At 33.8% G+C, this 26,399-nt stretch overlaps 1 protein-coding gene across 1 annotated transcript; it reads right to left on the bottom strand.

The window, feature by feature from the left end:
* Nucleotides 1-9,046: 9,046 nt before the first annotated feature.
* On the bottom strand, nucleotides 9,047-24,884 carry LOC106135675 (uncharacterized). The gene is made up of 6 exons (XM_013336037.2): nucleotides 24,808-24,884; nucleotides 23,948-24,098; nucleotides 21,788-21,861; nucleotides 10,979-11,101; nucleotides 10,006-10,647; nucleotides 9,047-9,508 (listed from the first exon to the last, which is right to left on the bottom strand). Exons 1-6 carry the CDS (start codon nucleotides 24,817-24,819, stop codon nucleotides 9,047-9,049), a joined length of 1,464 nt encoding a protein of 487 aa, XP_013191491.1. The 5' UTR covers nucleotides 24,820-24,884.
* Nucleotides 24,885-26,399: the final 1,515 nt, after the last annotated feature.

Here is a 26,399-nt window from a genome sequence, read left to right on the forward strand (position 1 = left end):
TTTAAAGTACTTTCCATAAAGATAAACAGATTCATAACTCTCTTCATGCAAGATCATTGGTTTTGGGTACTCTTGACCTTTTCAATTTAAGTTATGAATGTGAATGAACCGAAAGAAGTATGCAGGGGTCGTGGCAAGTGGAAAGATCTCGTCTCTGCCTACCCTTCGGGAAAAGAGGCGTGATTTACATATGTATGTATGTATTAACAGATTATTAGTAGTGAAGTTATAACAAAATTATTAATTAACAAAACTTACTGTGAGTTTCCAAATAAGTGCAGGAAATTATAATTTATCAAGGCATATACTCCAAAAGTTTACACTGATACTAAAATAATGTACCAATGAGTGACACCTTCAACAGCACATATAAAACTACACTCACGCTTTACTAAAGACTGGCACCTTACTGTTTTGGAGGCCACGAAATTGGCGACTTATAAATTTAATGTGAAAGTTGTACATGTTACTAAACGAGGAATTAATCAAAATTGTCACCAAATTCCTAATAAAAATATTTTCGAAAATTTGCAACTAGGAAACCATGTCATATTGTACTGACATAGTTTGTTAGTTGCATTTTATTTATCGTATACACTTAAACGTCTTGTAAAATAAAGAACACTTAAATACTAATATAATAAGACATATATCTATTTGAATTTCTCGATTTGTTTCAAGAATCGTGATTCGCTTTCAACATTTACTTTAAAAAAAGGTATTTAGATTTCATGTCTTTTTTTTTAAACAATATTTAAAGATACCTATGCATATTAAGATTCTTTGATGTCCTTGTTTAGAACAATATCTTTAGTCCAAAGTGTGCATTGTCCTGCACTGCCACAAATAAATTAATGTGTGGAATAATATGTTTGTAACGTTTTGATAAAGGCCAAGACAGGGCATTGAATGCGGTCTCCTTGAACAACGAATGTGTATTCGATTTTATTGTCTACTCACAATATTTTTGGGTGTAGGTATTATTGATTCCCACGGCAGCAAAGCCTAGGAACAAAGTGTACAATCAATAAAACTGGTGTTTCTAGATTGACAAAAGGAAATATTTTTCTACCTTTTTATTACACGTAACATCCAAAAATTACTAATAATATTGGTTGACGGCCTCTGTGGCGCAGCGGTAGTGCGCTGGTTATATAATTCAATTTGAAGTCGATATATACAGATTAAACTTAATCGAATTAGATAAGTAGATTTGTTTCATAGATATTTGAGTGAATACACATAAAAGGTAACATTAAAAAATGTTTAAAATTCAAAATTAAAATTTGTTTGTTGAATTTGCGGTTCAATCCTTATACCTACACGATCACAACACCAACCGCTATTTCGTACTAAACAGCACCCGCAACACTTAACTTGCAGAATGCGAGCGAAACCGCAGACAAAAGCTAGTTTTAAATAATTTAGATCATTTTACGGAAACATTCGTTTTCCGATCTACTGATCGTACTTACTTATTACGCATTCAATGAAAAAGGAAATTCGAACCGACGATGCAAGCGGAGAATGAAACGATGGATGGCAGCAGTGGTTATTGAAAATAATGCATACACTTTTTGGATTCATTCCGGTTCGTATCCGGCCATATTTCAACTGTATTCGTTCTGAATTGTGAAGTCTGATATTTTATGATGCGATAAATTAACTGTTAAATGTAATTGATACTTACATATATTGTGTGCTGTTGGCTATCAGCTCAATATATTATAACAGATTTGTGGTTTTTGAAAATTGTATGGACAAACCTCGTTCATAAACAAATTCCGTGATGTGCTTATTAATGAAAACTTTATTTTTTAGTATTAAAAGATATTAGGAATCGGATGCGGAACACCCAGAGTGAACGACAGACGTGATGATCATTGGGCATATTATATAAAATCAACTAGTATTCTCACTTAACACATCAAGGATACACTTAACGCCAGAAATAGACCTCGTCTCACGAAATAAACTAGCAATATCCATATTCCCGTGGACGGAAGGCCTAACAGCAAGGTAGAAAAGGATTATGACCTACATCCATATCTCTATACCTAGTCAAAAATATAATCGGCCCAAGAATGGCAAGGTCGCATAGAGTTGAAAGGAAGGCCGCCCGATTTACATACGCGTAAGATTAACATAATGCTGACTACGGAACCCACGTTTGGGTCCCTTTTGGGTCCCAAACCTGCGGAACAAAGGGTCGCTTCGGTCGGCTAATCGTTGTTGTGCCTTACATTTTCATATTTGGCTGTTTACATAAGTAACTGTCATTGAAAATGTCTGTAACTCATATTTAGTGGAGCCAAACATTAGGCACATGATAACTCGATCCCAACTTATATAATAAATACAGAAGTAAGTTTATTTGTTTGTTCCTTCTTCTTGAAATACTTCTTCATGGGTTATTTAATCTACTTGAAATATCACGTATATAATAATGAGTGGAGAAGGATATAGAGTAGGTACCTTTCCTTTCATCTTGGTAAAAACTAAAGTACCCGTGGGATTAAAAAAAAAACCTGTAATCTTTTGTAAGTGGAGATAATATTGCGCGGACGAAGCTGCAGGTAAAAACAAGTCATACAAAACAGTCAAACTATCAGTATGATCGATTACAAGCGGATACGATAATTTTACTAATGACAATATTTTGACAATCATGGTTTGATTGCTGTTTTGTATATTATAAATACGATGACTCTTTAGAGCACCACAATATAAAAGGCGACCTTTTCACTAAAAGTGATCTCTTCCAGGTAACCTATGCATTGTTTATAAAACTTCTCCCAGAGAAAAGATTAGTCTCTTAGTTGTCTCTGTCAAGGTTACCCAACAAGGGATTTAAGCAATAGTACATTATATACATATGTATGCATGTATGTATTAGTTTTGGTTGTAGTTGTCTGTCACTTGGTAACGAAGCTTAAATTGACTGATGAATAAATTGATTGATGGATGATTTCGTGTTTACTTTTGTTTTCATGGCAAAGTTTAACAACCTGATTTAACAAATTCAAAATATGAGTGATTATTGTTATATATTCATTCAAATTCATTTCCCCTCATAAGATTGCTGCTAGGCTTCATTACTGATATTGATGATTGTTTGATGTAATTTTAAACAGTTAACAAAAATCACACGAGCTGCGCTCGGTCGCCTAGGTACTGTATGCTAAAAGATTAAAATAAATCATTGTCCACATATTATCGATCAAGGTGAAAGCATGTGTGTGACCGCGTTAGAATATGGCAAGGTCAACAGACAGAAACAATCCTTTCTTACGGATGTAGACGTGATATTTTATAAAATTTATACATATATTAAAATAGTAACTGATCGATGTCTGTACTTGAGAAATATTGGCAAATAAATCAATCATATGTATAATAGGAAATTATATAATAAGAATAAGGAGATGCTAAAAGTTTGATTTTTTGCATTTATCTCTGTTTATCTGTCTATATGTTTGTACTCGCAAAACGGGAAACTATTACTAGTGCTAGGCTTGGTCTTAGAAACTGGTAAGCAAAAAAATCGTGTTAAAAACCTGACTTTCCCTATACAGGAGCATGGCGCACCCTGGGCTCTCTATACAGGTGTGGATGAGACCGGGTCTACTTCCAGAACAATAGTAATGTCTCATCTGGTTTTGAAAAAATCATGTGAAATTATCTTTCCCATGGACGTCGTAAAAGGCGGCTAAGGGAAAGGCTTATAAACTTGGGATTTCTCTTGAAGGCGATGGTCTAGCAACCTAGTCACAATTTGAATCTCAATTCCATCATTAAACATTCATACAGCTGAAAGTGGCCTTTCAGTCTTTTTAAGATGCATATAATCACGCTTTTATCCCTTACGGGGTAGACAGAGCCAACAGTCTCCCAAAGAATGAAAGACCGCGTTCAGCTGAATCATTGAAAGATTGAATGTACGTAAAATCTGACGTCAGTGTTTCAATGTGGCTTTCTTTGAAAGACTTTAAAGTAGCGTGACTACTACAGCCCTTAATTAACCTAGACATACTATATGTGACATGTGCCATAAAGCGGGGTTCTCATTGTCTTGGGGGTATTGTTTTAGAGACACGGGTTGCTTACAATTAACATTAAAATTATATAATAATCACAATGGATCCTTAGGCCCTGTATGAATTATAGGTCAATTAAATTGATTTATTTTTAACCTGGGTTAGGTTTCCTTTGGAACACTAAGGTCAGGCAGTCGCTTCGTTTAACAGACTTTCCTAGTTTTTGATTATTGTATAAAATACTATTCTTAGTCCGGACTTCGCTACAGTAAGAATTTTTTGATAAAATAAGCCTACTTAATTTCTGTTTTCATACGAAATTTTATAAAAGTCGGTCAAGCTTTTTAACCGTAAAAGCATAAAAGGCAGCAAATAAAATACAAATAATAACGTGTATATAGCTTCCCAGTAAGCGGGGTAGACAGAGTCAACACTCTTGAAAAGACCGAAGACTGAATTAATATGGAACTATGGAGATTTGCATTTGATTTTCTTCCTTTTTTAATATAAAAGCCATGGATTTAAAACAGGCTTAAAGAAAAAACTTTTGAAAAAAATTAATTTATTTTATAAATTAAATATAATTAGTGTCCGACCGAAGGTCTATTTTTGGCCGAAGCCGAAGCCGAAGCCGATTAATCGGCTATCGCCACAACCTTCGGCCGAAGCCGAAGCCGAAGCCGAAGGTTTATATTCTCTCAGCACTCAGTAATTAATTTTGTTCAATATTGTCTACAAACTACAATTAATATTAAAATCATTTCAAAACCTCAATATTGAAGGTTTATATATTGACTGTCTCATATAGAAGTTGATGATATATCATAGAGGTGGTTGGTTTAGAGATAAACTAGCTGTTGCCCGCGACTTCGTCCGCGTAAATTTCGAGTTGAATTTTAATCATACAGTCAGATACAGACAGACAAAAAATGTAAAAAAAAAATTCTCTATCCGTTTCAGTCAAAATATTAAATGTACAGAAAAAATATTTGTACCGTTTTATTATATGTAGTATTTTGATTTTCAGTTTTTTTACATAAAATACTCAAACAATACAAAAAAAATATATTTAATAATAAAAAATATCTACGGGCTAACCACTGGACCATCGAAGCCGTTGCGTTGGTGTCGAAATTAAAGTAGACTACATACATATGGTCACGTCTTTATCCCTTGCGGGGTAGACAGAGCCAACAGACTTGAAACGACTGAATGGCCACGTTCAGCTATTTGACTTAATGATAGAATTGAGATTCAAAAAGTGATAGGTTGCTCGCCCATCGCCTTTCACTTATATTTATATGTTATAGGTATAATGCCGTCGTATAATGATAAATGACTTTGAATTTTTAATTTCGTAACTTATTTGCAGGCATACTGATGCCTTGAGTTCATTCAAATGTCGATAACTTTTTTTTGTGAACCGATTTTGATGAAACAAACTTTAAATGTTATTCTGAGTTAAAACAAAGCAATTGGTGAAAGTTTGAACTAAATCGGTTTAGTACTTTCGGAGATAATCGTGATCATACATACAGACAGACAGACAAGAAATTAAAAAAAAATATTTTTGCTTTCTTTTATTCATTCTAAGTGTCCCTCTATCCATTTCAGTCGAAAATACTAAATGTACAGACAAAATATTTTTACTGTTTTATTATATGTATAGATAAAAGTTTGTGATTTACCTACTGGTAAAAAATAATGATTTGATTTCTTACAAAAACACTCGTTTAAATACACGTACGGACTTGTTTTGATGCATGCAATCAGCAATGTGATATTTTGACAGTGACTCCCCGCCGCCTCATGACTTTCGTAACAGTTCGTTCAATCTCGACGGTCGCTCGGACCTTCGGCGAAACCTTCGGCTTCGGCCTGATTTTGGGCCGAAGCCGAATGTTTCGCCGAAGGTGGATTTTTTGGCCGAAGGTGGCCGAAGCCGAAGCCGAAGCCGAAGCTTCGGTCGGACACTAAATATAATACATACAATTAGAAATTGCGGTTTGATATGTATCCATATTTAAACACATTTCTAGCACAAGTAACTTGTAGTGGGAAGTTTGCAAGATTTCTTAGAATTTCATCCTATGTCGGCCTCAATTAAGTTTGCTTCTGCAAATAACTTGGCGATACTGATTTATTTGAGTCTTCGGAGCCTAGTGGGGTCTAGGGATAATTTGGTTTACTTATTATGTTCCGCTTCGACCAATTGCCTTTATAGATGTCAGTTGTAGGTATTTGAATTTTTCGCCTAGAAATATACTGTTGATTTTTAGGGTTCTAAATTAGCGTTCTGCCCACGAACTTTGCATTCGTCGGTCTAAGTTAGGTACTCTAAATAAGAAATCTCGAGATTTTATATATCTATCTTCTTATTTCCCTTCTAGCATAAATATTTACCGGTTATATCAATACCTATGGTAAGGACATTGAGTGACATTGAGAGACCCTGCACCCAGCCTTTATACCATTACCCAGAATTTGATAAGTCAGGCTTTTACACGAATCGACTCCCGTGTGACCTTCGCAGAGGAACCTAACCTTTATTGGATTATGGTAAAAGCTGCAATAGATGAATGTGTCTATTTCTTTAGTAGCATTTGCGACAAAAGCGTGGGAAGATATTGAGTGGTGCCATTAAAGTCCCAGAACCACACTGCACATTTCTGTTAAATCCTTAGTGAAATGCAGACGTCAAAAAAGTAACCATTATTTATACAACTATAGTTGAAATTGAATTGATCGTCGCTTTTTGTAAAACCGCTTAGAATCAAAAATTTTATATTTTCCTGGCTGTGATTAATCTAATTTAATCTAGCCTCCATCTTGGTTCGGAAACTGGCGGTCCCAGGAGGTAAGTCTGTCAGCATTGCCCTTAAATCATGTAACTCAATTATTATCTTGATTGCTCTTAATAGATGACATTACCCATTATCTGTATAAGGGTAGTGATAATTAATTGATTGGATTAAGTAAAATTAATCGTCGGTTTAACAGTCTTTTTCAAAGAGCAATAACGCAGCTGTGTTCCTTTGCTTTTTAAGGTTATTCAGTGAAAAAAGAACATCGTAATGTTAAAACATTTACGTTTTATTTATTTTGTTGTGGATGTCATAAGAGGCGAGGCATTAAGTTGTTCAAAACTGTAATACCTAATTAATTATTTGTTTTAATAAAGATGTCCTACTACTACTACTTGAGAAATAAACGTAGTTAAATGAGGTCAAGTCGCTTCGTGTACTATACCCATTATAGGATCATGGATGCGACTAGGTAATACCACTAGACAACTAAAATATTATTGCAACAAACTTTTTTATTATTTATTATTTGAAATAAACTTCGGCTTTTCGTAATCCCCATCGATTCGTTTTATAAATATTAAGGACAAAAAAGTAGGATTCATATTTTATGTGGATAAAATCCTGAGGTTAAGCTTTTATATTTTTTCAAAGAATTTAAACTTTTGAGATTATTTGAAGAAAGCTGCTGAGCCAGATTTTTCTCCTGTGAGCTTTTATTATGAAACTTTCCGGAAAGCGACAACACAATAGCTTTGTCACGATTGCAAGAAGTCTATTCTAAAAGTCGTTTCATCTGTTTCACAAGAACTTTACTCGTACAAGAGTTATTCGATTTCTATACGCGGTGAAAAACTTTTGTAATAGCATGATATTTGTTAACCTTCGTGTAAAACGTTGAGTCTACTAGGTAAGTTTAACAGAACAAAATTCTGTATGGAGACAAGTTTTAGATTTCGATTATGTTAAAACTTCCATGTTTCCATTTGAAGAAAAAAAATGGTAGCTGCTTTTTATATTGTAAAAGTTAAACAAATGAATGTTTTACTAAATAGATTATAGACGATATGCTAACAACCTGTTCATGTTTCTAAATCTCAGTTTCATTGTTATAAAAACTGGCTCAGCGTTTTGGTGTGCCTTCCCACACGGAATAAAGAAAAGACAAGATAAATGTATTTTTCAGTATTTCTTAGTAAAATAACACTTCGATTACTCGTAAAAGCACTCGAAGTTTAGTTGCGCACATAAAATGCTAAACTACCGCTTTATCATGTCATTCCATCCTTGATCGTTGTGTATCTATCGTGCTATCCAAAAAAGTGGTTACTTCATCAGATTACTTGGTGTTAATAGTTTCAATAGGTCCATAAACAAGGGCTAATGAAGCCATTACACTCGCGTAGGGATGCCGGAGTACATTAAGTTAAGCTGGTGTCTTTGCTCGCTAGTGGCGTTAATAAGGATATCATCGTAGTCGATATTAACAAAAATGGTCAAGGATTCAATTATCTGTCTTGGGTAAACAAGTTAGCGTATTTCTTACTAATTTTTTTGTCGTAAGGAATTGTCCATAAAACCCCGTTATAATAAAAACGTTCTATAATTACCGTAAGACAGATGATATCGTGACAATGTGCACTCGTTTAACAACACAATCATAATAAATAGTTGATTACTCTTTTAAAGCTTCGATGTTGATCAGATTGATTTTTTTTATTTAAATTATAACTAGATTCTTTTTATTTAGTTTAGGTATCTCTCTCTCTTTCTTATCTTTGCGCGTATTTTATAATTAAACAATAAATTATTGTTAAACCAGGTAATGTTGCGTTTATTTTGGCTATTGAAATTATGAAGTGTTAATTATAAAATGACAGTATCACGAAATACCCTTTTCATAAGCTTATTGAGCGTTACTTGCTACCCTCATAATTTTAAATTTATTGCAAGGATTAAAATGAAGCAAAATGTACGACTTAAAATTTATTGGTAAAATTCCTTACAAAATTAAAGATTCATTATGGCATCACAGTTAATTATTTTTAATAAAGGTAGCACCTTTGAGACTTACAAATATAATAAAATCAGCTAGATATATGTATGAGCTAGTTAATTTACATATTATCATTACCATGCATTAAAATTGTATAAGACTTTTTTAAATGCACGGTAATAACTGATTTTCTGATAAACTATACACATTTAAGGTTGAACGCTGTATCTAGCAAAAATCCTTTGTGCGTGTTTGCCAAAATATTGCACAGGGGGGAAAGTTGGAGACACGTTCAAGGCAGGCCCTGCAAAGCCAGGATTTGGTAGTAAAAGCTGTTGCTGAGGAAGGCTCTGCTGTTGAGGAAGAGCTTGTTTCTGTAGTTGTTGTTGTTGAGCAGGCTGAAGATTAGCTCCTGGCCTAAAGTACGAAACAGGTCTTATAGATTTAGAAGATGAAGCCTGTAGACTTTCGTCCCCTTCTGGCTTAACTTGGGTGTTCAATGGTTGGGATCTCAATTGTAGAGTAACACGAGGTTGTTGGTACTGTAGAGGCTGGAAAGACTGTGGTGGCTGCTGTTTAATTTGGTAACTAGGGGAAGGCTGGCTTTGGGAGAAACTAGCGTAGCTGACTGCGCCTTGAGGCTGGCTGGATTGTATTTGAATGTTGGGTTTCTGAAAAAAAGTAAAGTTTGATTAAGTTCTTACTAAAGTTGATTTACAAGAAGTTCCTTAAAATTAATAGTTCTCTCATCTCAGTTTTGTTTTAATCTGATTTTTTAATTTAAAATTACTTTATCCTAAACGTTTCGTTACTGCTATTGCAGCAAACCTGTAATAAGAAAAGAAGCAATTTCATGAATAAATACATAATTCACGTTAAGATATTAACTAGTGTAGTAACTTTATTTTAACTTTTCTACTCACGGGTTTACCAAACAACCGTTTTCATGTTACAAGTTACATTAAAATGTACATTCAGACATTGACATAGATACCTTCATAAGTTTACGTACGTATACATTCTATCTTTTATCTTTTCTTTAATGAAATAAATTTAATAAAATGAAACGTTAAATAGGTAAATTATCTGTTAGGGTGGTAAAAGTCAGCAACATTGGCGTTATCTATTTTCCATTAAGTATGTAATATAAAAATTAATATTTATATACCTGTTGCTGCTGTTGAAGCTCCTGTTCTTTAACGATAACTTGTTGCGGTTGTTGTTGCTGCAGCTGTAGCTGTGGCTGTAGGTGTGGTGGCTCAATCACTTGTTGAGGTTTCTGAATTATTTGCAAATTCTGCTGACCATGATTTGGGTTTTGAGCATAAAAGAATCCAGGTGGTGGGATTTGTACAGGAATGGGGATCAAATGTTGTGGAGCTTGAAGATAGGGGAGTTGTATTTGGTTTCTAATATACGCAAGGCCTGGAGCTTGGTATGGCACTGGAGGGCCCTGAACATACTGAATAAATTGAGGTTGATAATTTTGAGGAATTTGTTGCAAAAATTGTTGGGGATGAGGCAATTGATGAATTTGCTGAGGTTGTGCCAAAGGTTGTGGTTGTACTAAAGGTTGATGTTGCACTAAATGCTGAGGTTGCGATAAAGGCTGAGGTTGTGGGAGAAGTTGAGGCTGAACTAAGAATTGTTGTTGATAAGCCGGTTGATAATTGGGCAGCACTTTTACGGGTGGCGCTGGGGAGGCCACTGATATGGCATTGGGCTGTGGCTGGTAAGTTATTTTATGCTCAGAGTATGCTAGTTGAGACGGAATCGGTGGAGATATTTCGTATGTTGTTGGTGCGCCAAGCTGAGGAATCAAAAATTTTTTTAGGTTAAAATCATAAAAAAAAAATTATTTAAGAAAAAGACAGAATATTTATGATAACCATAAATATGTGTCTCTCATCTTCGCGTGTTTCTAGTTGCACCCTTCATCGTTATGCTTCGGGGCTGAGGCTTCAGCCTTCCGACTAACATGTTAACTTAATTTTGTACTAAACTACAGATATTTTTTAAATTTATTGCCTTTATTTATACACGAAAGTTATCGTAACTTTGCAAAATTTTATCTTAAAAGAAATTTATACACTAGAATATTTCTTTCTGGATTTAAATAAATCAAATAATGGCCAACTCACCCTTGCCTGGTAGACAGATATTGGGGAGTAGAGGTGGCTGGCAATCGCGGCCTGGAAGGGTCCCTGTCCAGTCAGCACGTCCGAGATTTTGGCGATTTGGGGCGCGGGCGTCGCGTACACTTGCTGTGGACAGTCGTCATTTTAATTAAAGTAATAATTTGGAAATGTGACGTGTTGGGACTGGTGATAAAATTTATTTAGGAAATGAAACCAACAACGATTGAAAACTAGTAACTAGTTATATTTTTGTTTATTTTCAAATAAATTAAAATAAGTTGAATAAATTTTAATAAGTTGTGTGAAATGAAACATATTTTCAAAATTGAATAGGTATGTAATTTAAGTAAAAAAAATACCGTGTCGACCATACATACAAACAAACTGTATTTATATCAGGTTCAAATATATAAATTACTAGTTCTTCCGGCAATCGTTGTTTTGCCATATAAATATTTTTTTAAGTAATTTAAAAAAAATGTTTATCCCTTATCACTAAGAAGTATGAAAAATAGATGTTGGCCGATTCTCAGATCTACTCAATATGTTCATAAAATTTCATCACAATAGGTCAAGCCGTTTCCGAGGAGTACGGAAATACGTACGTTGTGACATGAGAATTTTATATATAAGAAGTAGGTACAATTCTTAGGGAATATAATAATGATTGCTCATTTTAATAAAACTGGAAAATAATTCTTTGTGGAAAAGACACATAAGAATTTAAGACAACAAGAAGATGTAGGTTAAAATATAACGGTACGGCGGTACTTAAGTACAAAACGACTTGTTCCCTCCAAAACAAGGAAGCGTATATTTGATGTCACTACAGTTTGGGGTATCGTGTGACCACCGAAGCGTTGAAAGCGAGCCCGTGACACTAACGCGGCTGTGGGCTTGACGTTAAGGGCACCTGTTCTAAACAAGCTGAGGAAATTCACCAAAAGATGTTATTACGGAAGTATTAGCCGTTTTAGGATGGCCGAGGAATTTTACAGGACAGTTTTGTTTTTCTTTTTTCTGTTAGTTGTTGATGCGCGTTGGGAGTTTGTGAAATTTCTTTTGGTTTATTAAGGCTGGCTAAGTTTGGACAGTATTTGAAAAAGCTATTCATCAATTGATATGTGATCGATCGGCGCTGTGTATCATGTTCGATCAGAGCTTTATATTAAAAGCGATAGTGGTGGATTTCTTATAACGATTTAGTTTAGTAGAGCTGAGTGTGAAGTATAAAATAAAAATTTACTTTACATATTAGATCCAGTCATTAAAAAAAAAACACAATATAATCTTATGAAACTAAACCTTAAAAAAACATTTCAACATTTACAGTACCTAGTTACGTTGATAAATTTTTCCTACGTTAAATATTATCATGAAGATAACTGTCATATCTTCCAAAGACCATACTATATATTCACTGAAAGTTACAACATACTCCAAATTGTGATGAGTAGGGTACAGTTGACAAACTTTGAAGGTCCAACTAAAAGTAATTCAGCGTTTATGTTTGCATGTAGTGCAATTTCGGCCAACTATATCACCATGAGAGGCCATTGTATACGTGACCACTTAAAAAGGGTTGCCATCGGAGCCAAGATTATAGTCCGTAAAATTAGATACTGGTCGAGAATAAGGTCCCTCTACTCGGGCCTCATATTCTACTCTAAAAGTGAGGTAAACTAGTAAAGATAAAATAAATCTGAAGGACGCCGTATTGCTCGAAAAACTTTTATTATTCGGCCTGTGATCAGCTTTTATTCCGCAAGCTTTAAAAATAAATCATATGTAATGGAACAATCAATCTTTAATTTCGTCTCGAATTATAGCCATTCTCTATTTATACTTGAGCTAGTTAGCCCGCGGCTCCGCCCGCGTGAAAAAGTACTCTACCGCCTTCTCCATACTTTATACTGTATTTATGCAAAATATCATGAAATCGTTTCAGTAATTTTGACATGAAAGACGGAAGATTATTAAACACGCTTTCACATTATAGATAAGGATAGTAAATAATGGCTTAAATTCGGGAAATTTTCAAAACCAAGTTTTTCTAATTATGAAATTAGCTTTCGTGTGACTGCAACGACCGTTGGCGTCGTAAAAAGTGGTTTTAGTAACTGAGGAAGTCACCAAGTAGTCTATTTCCGAAGGTCGGCCGGGGGTGGCGGGGGTGCCATTCTGGGTTCCACGGGCGAAGATAAGGCGATTAGTGTCATAATATTATTCCTGGGACCAGCGAATGTGTCACGAAGGCTTCGGTATAAATTTACTGACGCAAACTAATTCGTAAATGTCACATATCGATATTTGCGAAAAAAAATTATATTTTTTGTGATCAAAATATTATTTAAAGGAATAGAGGTTTATATTTTTAAGTAACCTTAAGGTAGTAAATAACTGTATCGTTATCATCTTACTTGTTCTTAAATTTTAATATAATTTTGGACAACGCTAGAATTGAGCCAATTAAGGCTATAAATAGTTATTTAATACTTAAATATTACCGCATCAATTTCATATAATGCAAGACTTAAGTTTACATGTCTTATTTCTTCTCAATTTTCGGTTCCAGTACCAGATTCTGACACAAATATTTAATAACGTCTTGGTACATACAAGATTTGGACACAAAATTATTCACGTGACGATGTTAATAAGCATATAAATCGATTAATAAACTCTCAATTAGGCGTAATTTATATAATCCTCTTATCTACTCATATGTAATGGAAGTACTTACAGTCTCTGTATATCTCACTGCTAGTTAAGAAGCACTAGTATTATTTGTAGAAAATGAAAATCATTCTGCAAACGTAAGTTGGGTATTTATAACCTCCATTTTTTTTATTTCTCACTATATCTGAATCGTTGAAGAAAAGTACTGTCAATTGCTTTTATCTCTATTGAGCATTAAAATCGCTTTCAAAATATTAAAATTGGATGCATTACCTTAGGGTGTATGTTAATATAAAATCCAAAATATCATTGGAGATAACAAACTTTTATGATAAACTTATTAAATATATTTCAAACATCTGTTTGAAAGCCAAATTTGATTTAAAGTCACAATTAGATACGAAATGTACCTGGATTCTGGAATTGCCCAGGAGATTAGTGTAACCAAAACAGACACACGATTCAAACCACAAATTGCAGCTGCGGTTCCTAATGATGTTATAATTCAGCAAATCAACGAAACCTGAATATCACACGTTTACATAAATTTCTCAAGTTAAACTCGAGGTTTGAAATATAAATGAAAGGTAACTGAAATAAAATAAGATAATAAAATATTTCATATGCATAATGTTAGTAGACACCTTACTAGGTATCGGAAATTCCTACATGAAAGCTATGCTGTAGTTGAAAAAATTTACCGAAAAGGCGCTATCATATAGATTCCTAGCTTTGAAGTATAAGTAAATAATTCAACAAATAATATTATAATGAAAGAATATAAAAATAAGTAAATAAAGAGTTTAACTTTCTTCAGTGGAAATTGGGGAAACACAATAATTTTTCAATTTGTTTTGTTCAGTAGTGATATCAGTTAAAGTTTTTTAGGTTAGAAAGTTCGCACCGAAGGCATTGTTTCGCTTTTAAAAATATGCTAGATAAGCATCACTGTAATTTAATATTCAAAGAGTGCTATAAAGCCTATAACACACTAGAGAACCGTTTAAAGCTCTTATAAGTCCACAATGGGGGCCGAAATCGTCCCCTCAGTTGTAAAGTTGCCACCGATTCGGGGCAAATTCGCGACGAAATGGGGGATTTCTTTCTATGGGCCGTAATAACCGGTGCGAAATATGGAAAGAAGAGAATTCAGTGTTATTCTATTGGTTTGAACGTTATATGAAGCCTTATAGGAGCAGTATTTGAATCACTGAGCTTCACTCGGTGTTTTTGTTTTTGTTTTTAATGACATCAGACAATTACCAAAAAAAAAAAAATGTAATGAAATCATAAAATTAAGCGGCGTTTAAGCTTGCGAGGTATACCTACAGGGCTCTCTCAAAGTGGATAAATCTTTTCCACAGAAATTATTTCTTGTTACAATATAGAATTGCAAGAAAGATTTTTTATGTCGTATACTGTCGTCCTGAGTCTTGAGAAAAGGGTCTTGATCACATAAGTCTTGTGATTGTTCCAAAGCCTTACCTATTATCCGTCTACGAGTAGCTGGTAGATACCTTATTGCTGTATTCAAAAACTCTTCTGCGCTATCATTATTTTGAATAACCGGGCCGGGTTTATGGCTCGGTGGGACGAGACGCCTAACGCACCCGGATTATGAGGTAATCTTACGAAGTTTCACACGAGTGCTTGAGTGATATTCGACGTCTTGCAAATTGCACGCCAGAAAATTTTGGATTTCTATGACAGAGTTTTTCTTTTGTTATCTTATTTAGCATTTTTTTTTTGGATTAATTAAAATAACATTAAGTTTTGGTACTTATCGTAATCGAATCTTAACAACTGATCAATATCATAATAACAATATTTTGAGTTTTGAAATATTTTCTACAAGATTTTTTTAATGCTGCTTGATCTAGTTCTGAGACAGACTAGATCAAGCAGCATTAAAAAAATCTTGTAAGATGATAATGATCTCATGAAAACACTTTTCACTGTTTATTTTTGAAAATATTAAAATAACATTATTCATTAACTAATAACTCTTTAAATATCGTATAGAGTTGCAAATTTATGGATCGACTCAGATGCTCGGGACAGAAATTAATTAAGACCGTTTTGCACATATACGCGAAGGGAGATAATTAGTACGAAAATCTACGTCTGTTTAATATGTCGAGAGACGTTTATTTGCAGTTTAGCCGGGGATGTAGTGGAACAAATAACATGTTTTATTGCATATGTGTGTTGATGACAAGTTTTAGTCATTGTTTTTATATTTTTCGTAGGAACGTTTACATCTGCGTCTGAATCTGAATTATCATTATTAACCCTAGTGATAATGATTATCTGAACAATAATGAGAAATATCGAAAAGGCTTTAGTGCAGGGATGATGTAAGGCAAATTGATGTCAGGCAATGCTGCGAGGTATGACCTTGTAATGATTAATGATCCTAAAACTTATTTTATTCTTATTTATTAAGGTTATTAAAAATACAAGAAGGTACACAAATATAAAATCTTCACCAAATAAATGTAAAAGAGTAAATGAACTTTAATTTTTACTTAAATTTATATTTATGTGTGAAGAAAATTTGTTGAAAGAACGTGAATACTTATGAGTGTTTTTAACGAGCCCCATCATCATTGGGCATCACCATAGAAATCGAAATATAATATGACAATAGACATGCCATTTTCAACTGAAATAAATATATATATCTGTCAAACAACCAATAAGTCAATCTGTAAATAAGACGAAAACTTTAGACGAAAAGGTGGTGATAACAACCAGTTACGAGATATATTTACCAGTACTTACCACTTCTATTGTTTTGTATTATTCCGAATTCTATGCGCCTCATAATAGCAACGCTTGCATCGTTGGACTGCTACCCTACCGCTTAAATGGCTTATTTATTTAAATGTTACGTTTCCCAAATACACTTTAGATTGTTATCTACACTATGAATAAGTACCTAGTATCATTTTAGAAGATATTTACCTCATCTCATTATAATTTAACAACTGTGTAAACAAATGGTTTGTCGAGTAAATTAAGGACTGCAGAAAGATGTTAAGTAAACACAACTTCTTTAAAGTTATTATCAGTAAAATGCTTAATAATGATGTACGTTTATTTAATCAAATTAAAATGAAATTCAGTAAAAGCTAAAACAAATCCACTTAAATAAGAAATAAGTAAAATTTTTGACTGTTAATTGTTGTTCCAATTTTTTAAAATATTTATTACACGTGATTATATGAAGAAGAAAATTTTAAAATATACTTACTTCTTTTCTCCCTGTAATGCTTAAAGCTATGAAAATTACAATGCTGACGATTTAAAAATAATGATCGCTGCGCGTTCTAGAAATCGTAATATCTAGAGCGGCCTCGGGCAGCCGGGTTTGTTCCTATTGGAACCAGTGTGATTTTTATATTATGCATCTATAGAATCACGCTTTTCTTCCATAGCGGTGGGCAAATATTAATTTTTTCCATTTCCCACGATCACTGCATACTTTTTTCATTTCATCGACATCCATCATGTCTAGATGATGAAGGTACTCTTTATTTTTAAATTATTTACTATTTACTAAAATCAGACACCGGAGAATTGTGTACAGTATGAAGGTATTACGCCTTATACTATCATGAAGTCATTCATACCATGTACCCTCTTTTGAAAACAAATATATTTTCTTTTTTAAATTAATACAAAGAGGTGACAATCAATGATGCGATAGGGAACCAACCAAGCCGCCTTGTGAATTTGTCACTGGCTACATGAGCCCTCGAAATTAAAGCCCCTTTTAGTCGGCAGGCTGAAAATTTGTAGAAATCAGTAAACGGCCTCGTCAGAGTGCAGAGCGAACCATCTTGGATAGACAAATTAAGAAGAAATTTGAATTATATCCATAACATTGTTCAGAATTTGTGAATCCTAACCTATTTTATTAAACGAGCAATACCTATTTGTATTTAAACAAATTAATCGGTCGTTCGTGTGTTGGAAAATTTCTATTTACGAACTTATACTTAGAAAACAATAACGGCGGATGAATACGAGAGAAAAAGAAGAAAGACACAGTAAAAGAAAGAAAGCAGTAACAGAATTATATTACGAAAGGATTTACGATTGATATCTTAATTGCAATTGACTTGCAGTGAAAGAATAAATAGGAAAGATATAACTCTATTTTTGAAGTTAAACATTTTTTATTAGGTACTCTATGCCATTTTAGACTTAACTGCCAGTGTTTTCAGGCAAAGTGTCAGTAACGCAAAAGATAAATTCATATTTACTTTTTTAATGCATTCATCATATTCTGAAACTGCCTTTATAACTCTCACAAAGAAACTAATTTCTGCCTCGTTTACAACGCAATAAAATGTCTTTTACGACTTCGTATGACAAAATCTGATTGCCAGTACATTATAAAAATATATTTACTTTCATCAACGACCGGCTGGTCCTCAAACGGGTTTATTGAATCACATCCTCATTATATAACACTTATATGGAAGGATTGCGAACTTCTGGAGAAACTCGATCGGCATATGTCATTGAAACACCTTTATAGCGCTAGTTTGAGTTATAACTGTGTTAGTGTCACAACTAGTATGTGTTGTGGAATTAAATTTGTTATGTTAATTTATTGATCAGGGTTAATTGTCTCTAATATTGATAAGTAATTTCCGAGCAGCTGTGGATGAGTGATCAATGTAACCGAATTCAAATACTATTGCGACTCAAAATGCTTAACTTTATCACCTATTTTTTGATAATACCCCTAACCGCTTTTTGTAAAAGACAGTATTAGAAAAAATCTAATAAGTAGTAGTAAAGTTTGAAAATTAAAATTATTTGTATTTGTTGTTGCACATATAAACTTGCTCAAACAAAGAACTATAATGAAAACGGACAGCTTTAAGAAAAATCATCAGCCATCATTAATACAACATATGCTCTGGTTTTTGTTGCCTTCTTGCACTAATTGATCTGGTTCCTATACTTCTACGATGACACAACCTTTTTCGCAAAATGTCGTAACATTATTAGCGGTTTGTAGACCAGTTATCTATTCATATATTCATGACTGATACAGTTCTGATTTGGGTGCGCCGTGAAAGTTTCACATTATGAGTTCACATGTGTCCGAACACTAGACAGACCGGTGCGCATGAGTGCTTTAACATTCACATTAATCTTAGGCTGTTACTCCATAGTCGCGAAACGATGAGTATAGAACGCTATGTTGATGGCCAGAAAATATCTGAATTTATTTTCAACCGTCTAAATGTATCAGCCTTTGTCTAGTACATACGTAGGTACATGTAAATACATGAAATCACGCCTTTTTCACGGAGGGGTAGGCAGAGCCCACTTCTTTTCACTTTTCAGGATCCCTGCATCCTTCCTTTCGGTTCATCCACATTCATAAGTCACTACATGTAAAAAATAAGTCAAACCATAATATGTGGCTGCCATATTATTTTAGTGGTTTATTTAGATGAAATTATAAGTATCCAACTTATAAACTACCCAACAATTAAATCAGATTAGGAACGTTTTGATAACGGTAGTCATATTACATAACGATTTAATTAGATTATTGTCCTTATTCTCACAAACTGCATAGTTGTCATTCGTAGTAAGCTACATAATACTGCGTCCGAACTAACAGTAGCTAAGTACATCTACTTAATAGCGTAGCTCAGAAGAATGAAGCAATGGATTGGCACCTTTTTGAAAACAAGTTTGAGTTCATCAAGATCTCAGTTCATTATAAATTTAAGATTTATTATCACTATTCAGTCGATGACATTAATAGTTCTGTAATATGTTTGTTATTTCAATTATGTAGCGTAAAGAACCTACTTGAGAGTGATATGTATTGACACATAATACTGTATGTCAAACAAATTAATTGATGAAAACGTTGCTACTGATTCGACATTGAGTTAACTTATAAATAGATACCTACAATGAGTCTAAATGGATATATTACCATGATTAAATATGGGTTAGATTTGTCGTTTTGGTTTGTATAATGTGACTTATCCAGTCTAGAGTCATGATCTCAGGCGCACCACCGTAATCTCTCCAGAGAGTTGAGGATGCATCCAGGATTGACGCAAGGGAATAAAAAAGAAACATAGAATTACTCTCAGTAGCCATTCTTACAGTTATAAAAGTACCAAAATAGTCAAGTTATGACAAAACTATGAATTTTAATACATCTACGCGAACTACATGCATGTTAAATGGCGAATGTGCTCATAATAAAGCGAATTTAAATACAACGTCCAAACAATTTTCCATTTCGACGAAGTTAGCATATTGCAAATACAGTCCAACACTTTTGGATGGTACAAAATGATGTTATTACAATAATGTTGAGATTTTACGAGTTTCTGTTGACGCAGATTTTGGTTGCAGCCATAAAATGTATGAAATTTTGCATCTCGTCTACCTATTGGGCTTTTATGTACGTTCGAAAGGTGGTTTCTGGCACTTTAGAATAAAACCACTCCATATCTTATAAACTTGGGATTCCTCTTGTAGACGATGAGCTGGCAACCTGTCACTATTTGGTAGGTATCTCAATTCCATAATGAAGCTATACAACTGAACATGGCCTTTCAGTCTTTTTTTTTGGGACAGTTGGCTCTGTCAACTGTATATAGACGTGACTATATTTCGGGATATCGGGACACGTAGTTATAACAAGCGAATGGCAACAATGAAATCTTCTATTTGGTAAAACACACATTTGTCCTTACTACACATTTTGTAAAATCGACTCTAATTTTTGATCAACTTTTACACTTAAGCTAGTGATTCCATCATAAAAAATAATTTTTATGTCTCCAAGAACAATTCTTATTTTTTGTAAATTTTGAAAATTGAATCGAAAGGTCAAGACCAATATCAAAATAACAAAATGAAATATTGCATTCGAATAAGATTGTAACACGCCGAATCCATTTATCATAGGCGGCCCTCCTAAGTCTTGCGAGGGTACAATAGAGCACAAAGGGTAGAATACCCTTACAATTAATCGCCATCTTGAAATTGGGAGTACACATCCGCTTCCGGAAAAGTTAAATGAAAATTAATATGGCACCCTTTAATTAAAATTAGGGTAGAATTAAATGAGACTCTTTTTAATTTTAATGCAATGATCTGATACATTAGTTGGGTTAAGGATTTAACCAGTTAATGGAAAAAAATATATTTTCACTTCCTTAAATCACGAAACATTACGATCGCATTTTAGTTGTTAAAATAAAAACTGAGGTTTGTAAGATCAGTTTTTAAAATACTTAAAAAAATATATTGGAAAGAAAGGTAGTCTTTTATACTTTTATAAAGGACACGGCTGATTTGTTATTTCATTTCATATATTAAACATTTCATATTGTACTTATTAGCCGATATAAAAAGAAACAACATCTACAAAAAATGATGGACACGAGAAAAATAAATCTGTCGCGAGTCTGTTGACGAAGGAAATCTATATTTCAAAAAGAAAAACATAATAAAACTGAAACGCGGATGCCAGCCGTAAAAAATTCGTAACAAAAATTTATCGGGAGAGTTGAGGCGTCTAACAACTTTTATATTAAATTTCTTGTGTCAAACTTGTCTCATAAGACGAGAAACGTCATACGTTGACATTGACGCTTAGTTCTGTGACATATAAATAGATCTCGAGGATTACCCTTCGAAGACACGTCATCATCATCCTCTTTGCAATATGAGCGTTGGTGGATAAATCGGTAAAGTGCCCGGTTAAAATGCGCGATGCACATAAAAGGCACAGGTTCGAATCCCACTTCGGCCATGCACCAATGACTGTTTTCAAAGTTATGTACTGTTATTAGTTTGAATATTAACCGATGCCCGATGTAAGGGAAAACATCGAGACCTGGAAATTCAGGCAGCTGGATGTGTAATCATGATCGATTCAATATGGGTAGGTTCCCCTGCAAAGGTTGCCATTCGAGGTCGAGTCGCTTCGTGTAAAAACCTGACTCATCCAATCCAGCATCATGGTCAAAACACACTCCGGGCTCTTCTCCAGGAAGGTGAGGAACTAACTGGAGTTATCGCCAGAATTAAGGTAAAAAATCAATAGCCATAGTGAATCTTGGTACTTACTTGTGCTGGGGACTTGTCCTGCTGTGATTCTTTTGAGTCTGCGTATTCAATTCCAGGAGTAGGAGATGGAGCCACTGTAACAAAATAGAACATTGCTAATAAAAAAATATTGGACATTATGCACTGGATTTCATGCCTAAGCGTATTTGATATATGGTACTAGATAAAACAAAAAAAAACTGTGATATCTCTAGCTCTGCTTACTTATCTTAATTTTAAATGCAAAAGTTTGTAAGGATGTGTCGATGTGTGTGATTCTGTAACTGTTTCACGCTAAAACTACTAGACGGAATTGCATCAAGGTTTTCGGTAAAATATTATTGTTTATTTAAGCTGTAGCTTAGACATTGGATAACATAACCGCTTGTTATTCGTAAGGAAAGTAAAATAACTTATACTGCCAATTTAATTTGAAACTTTATGTCATAATCGAACAAGCTACGAGTATATGTGTGGGTGTGTCGAATATGTATCAAAGTGTCGTAACCAGCAATTGCAGATTTGCCATTTCATTTACTTCTACTAGTTTGACGAGGGTATCCTTATAAAAGTACTTTACGGCTGAACGATCAAGAGTTTTATAACTAAAAGATCTGTACTGTATATTATAAAAACTAATGTTATAAATGGCGTACACGGCATTCAAATTATGTAGAATTGAAACCGATTTAGAGTGGATTACAACTCAATATTTGGTAAACTTACATTAAACAATTGGATGGTAAACTAAATACTAATTTTATAGTTACTTGCTATCAAAATAAAGAAAGGTAAACAGGTACATATTTAGAGTTTATTTAATCAATCGATGTACAATTAATTTTTTACACATTCGCGTACATGGCTTTCAAATATTATAATTATAACTGTGTATACAAGATTTACTATATACAGTATAGATTTACTGTATGTACTAACTACAACTTGTAATTTTAGATTATACCTTACTATAAGATATTAAATGCTTGAAGAAACAAATACTTAACATAAAAGTAACTGCTAACATATTGTCCCAAATTTTGAAGAAACATTCTTAACCCTTTTTTGCCCTATTACCATAATGAGATCGACAATTTGCTTTTAGAACAAAAATTGTTCAAAATTGTTTGTAACAATATCTTAAATCAGTTTGCGTAAATATGTAGATAGACATCTAAGACGTAGGTCAATTAGAAAATATTATTTTTCCATTATAACCTGACCGGAGAACGAAACCCGTGACCTTTCAGTTCAAAGGTGAGTATCTTACAACGTTTTAATAATGACCAAATTTAAATAATACTCTAAATGAAAAACATATTGTGACAATCTCTTAATTATAAACAAAGACTACGTACTTGCTAAGACTACAATATCAGCTTTAATTGTTGTAAATAATTTTAATTCCTTTACGAATATTTACCTAATATGCCTTTGATGAACAAAGCTCATATGGTTTTAATGTTTGACTCAGCAACAGTATTATAACGGTCTGTATCAAATTCAATAGTTAATTGCTAGTTCAAACGCTATCAAGGGAACAATGGGTGTTCTACAAAATCTCCTAAGTCTAGCCCTCAGGATCCGTTCGCGTTACAAAGGACGCCCTCTGAATAGCTGAATACATCGATCAGTCTATGTCGAACACTCAAATAAGGTAACATGGATGAATATTATAAGAAACTATCTTTAAGTAAATAGGAACTTATCGACTATTGTCGCTTATAATCTATTTAGTTTTTCTTTTAGTAGAGTACCTAAGCTCATGACTTCAGCTACGTAAAATAAAAAAATCCTGTTAATTTTCATTGCCTCGGTGATTTCGGGAAATCCTCTCTTAGTGCACCCCTGGACTGCATAAGACCATAACCTTTCTACTTGCTAAATTTCAAAGCGCAAGACCCAGCGGTTGTGAGTTGATATCAGTCAATCGGTCTCAGTAAGTGTCCTCTTCTATATATGTGCAATATTTAGAGTATTTAGAGAAAATAATGCTGGCAGAAAGAAAACTTCCATTACTTTCTGTGCTCGCGGGACTTTCGGAAAATCTTCTCTTTGTGCGCCTCTAGGGAATCTACGAGTACGTACCAAATTTCAAATCTCTGGACTCAGTGGCTCTAGCAAAAAACAGCATCTTATAAGATATCAGCATCTTCTTAGATAGATAGATATTCTTCTTACCAGTTGATATTGATGGCGCTCTCTTGTCCACACTCCCGCTTCCTTCTTCTAACTCCCTCTTCTCTGTTTTCTGGGAATCCCTCGCATTCTGCTTCCCCCTGTAGGGCGGTTCGGCGGCGTGGCTTGCAGCCACCAGGAGAAGTATTGTTACCTGATGTTGTCAAAATATTGTTTTTGATAAAGTTACAAAATTACTAGCATAACAAAAATTACATACATATATACGTTTAATCACGTCTATATTCAAGGCGGCTCTTTCTCTTACGGGGTAGACAGAGCCAGCAGCCAACAGCCTTAAATAGACTAATAGGCCATGTTCAGTTTTTGGCTGAATAATAAAAAATGAAATTTAAATAATGACAGGTTGCTAGCCCATCGCCTAAAAGAAGAAGTATAATCCTATCCTTTACCCGCCTTTTACGACATCCATGGAAACAAATGAAGTGGTCCTTCTCTTTTTTTATTGTAGCCGGGAACCACACGGCAATAAAAATTACTAAATCATTCTATGGATGTCGAAATACACTATAAAAATACTACTACTCAAAATTTATTTACATCAACTTTTATCAGGATTCTTTTGGAATTACGAATAATTTTTTTTGTGTAATTGTATTTATAAAGCGCTTTAAGATATAAAGTTCTTAAAATGAAAAGAGCATACAAGAATATTTCTGACTCACTATCATTCATTCTAGTTATAATACTTATAACTATTGTTCTCCCAATGGAGAAATATCTCAATGATAGGATACACAAATCATTATTATTTAATAGTTTTCAACCATTTCAAATATTTATATTCTACATTCACTTTTTACAAATTAATCCATATATCGCACATCACATTTGAAACTAACCGTTAATTTCATAATTCACTAGCACTGTCACTAATTAGTATACATCGACCACGAACCACACTCCCGCGCAGTACACTAGCTTGAATGTGAGAGATCTAGTGTGAGAGGGGCTTATATCGTCTTGTCTTGTCACTTGAAGGGTGCTATAATCGGCCCGAGTGATTTGGTCAGAAATGCTTGTGGTCAAAGAATTTAAGGATATTTTAATTGGTGTTTGGTATAATAAGATTATTTGCAAGAAGAATGAAACAGCCAGTGACTTCGGATGTTATGTTTTTTTTTTGATGGACCGTTTTTTATGTGAATTACTTATTCTTTATAATCATAGCGTTGCAGCGGTATTCCAAGATTCCCAAATTAACAGAAAATAAACCTGATTTTAATTTGTATGATAAACTTTTAAAATTAAATGTGACTAAATTGACTTATTTATATTTTATGTCCAATTCAAGTTATACTGACTATAAGGCCACATGTAGCAGTTGCCTCATGCTAGAATCCACCAAACATACTGCCCGCTTGTCTGTCGCACTACCTAATTGACTCGACCTGGCTAAGTGCCGGTCACACACGGTAATTAGGGCTTCGCTATATTTCTAACTTAGGAAATTATAATTCAGCTTGTTGACTTCATTTCTAGGAATTTCTTTGAATATTTTTAGTGCTGCTAATGAGCTTTTGAAGATGTGAATGGTTAAAATGTACCAGGTAAAACCATGGTGGACCAACCTTTGGATTCAGACATCTTAAATCAGTCTGGGGTTGTATTAGTGTGTATTATAGTATGTAGCTTACACAAAGCTTAAACTATGTAATTGAAACTAAAATGTTTTTTTTTTAGTTCTTGATATCTCTATTAGCAATATTTCCTTCTAAGCTACATAACCGAGTCGATTCGGTTTTTGCCATACTTTTTTTTAACCAAATCTTTTGTTATTAAAAAAGAAAATTGTGCCCACCATAAGAAACATATTAAAGCACAACAAAGGTAATTTTATACGCGAATCTATCGAAATCGGTAAAACTTTGTCCGTTTCCGCGGAACCCTTACGACTGCTCGTGAATTTCGATCTCTTTGAAATAAAGGTATATGCCATTTGAGCCATTGGATTAGATCCCACCTAAATAACGTTCTTGCTTGTATTTGAACTCTGGCAATTAGTTACTTAAACTTAGGAACAACTGGTTATGTGCGTGTTGGACTTGTGCAAAGACAATTACGTACTTACAGTTTTCATTACAACTAATTTTATTAAGACAGTTAAAAAACGTATCAATGATCTCTTGCTTTACTGGCTGGGTGATAGACAATGTCCGATTGAAAATATACTAGACTACTGAAATAATTAATTACTAAGAGAGTTAGTCCAGAAATTACCACTGTTTCAGTGGAAAACGGGAATTTTAAATAACAAGTAAATGGTATCAAATATAACACTTTATAAACCACTAAAAATCCGCGGCTCCGTCCGCGTAAATCGAAATATCCCGATAATCCCGCAGGAATTTCTGTAAATTCATTTTGGAACCTACGTGTCAAACTTCAAGTTACTAAACTTTGTTGTTGGGGCTGTGCGTTGTTTGTCACTCGG

Source organism: Amyelois transitella, chromosome 15, assembly GCF_032362555.1.
Source record: "Amyelois transitella isolate CPQ chromosome 15, ilAmyTran1.1, whole genome shotgun sequence".
Lineage (NCBI taxonomy): Eukaryota > Metazoa > Arthropoda > Insecta > Lepidoptera > Pyralidae > Amyelois > Amyelois transitella.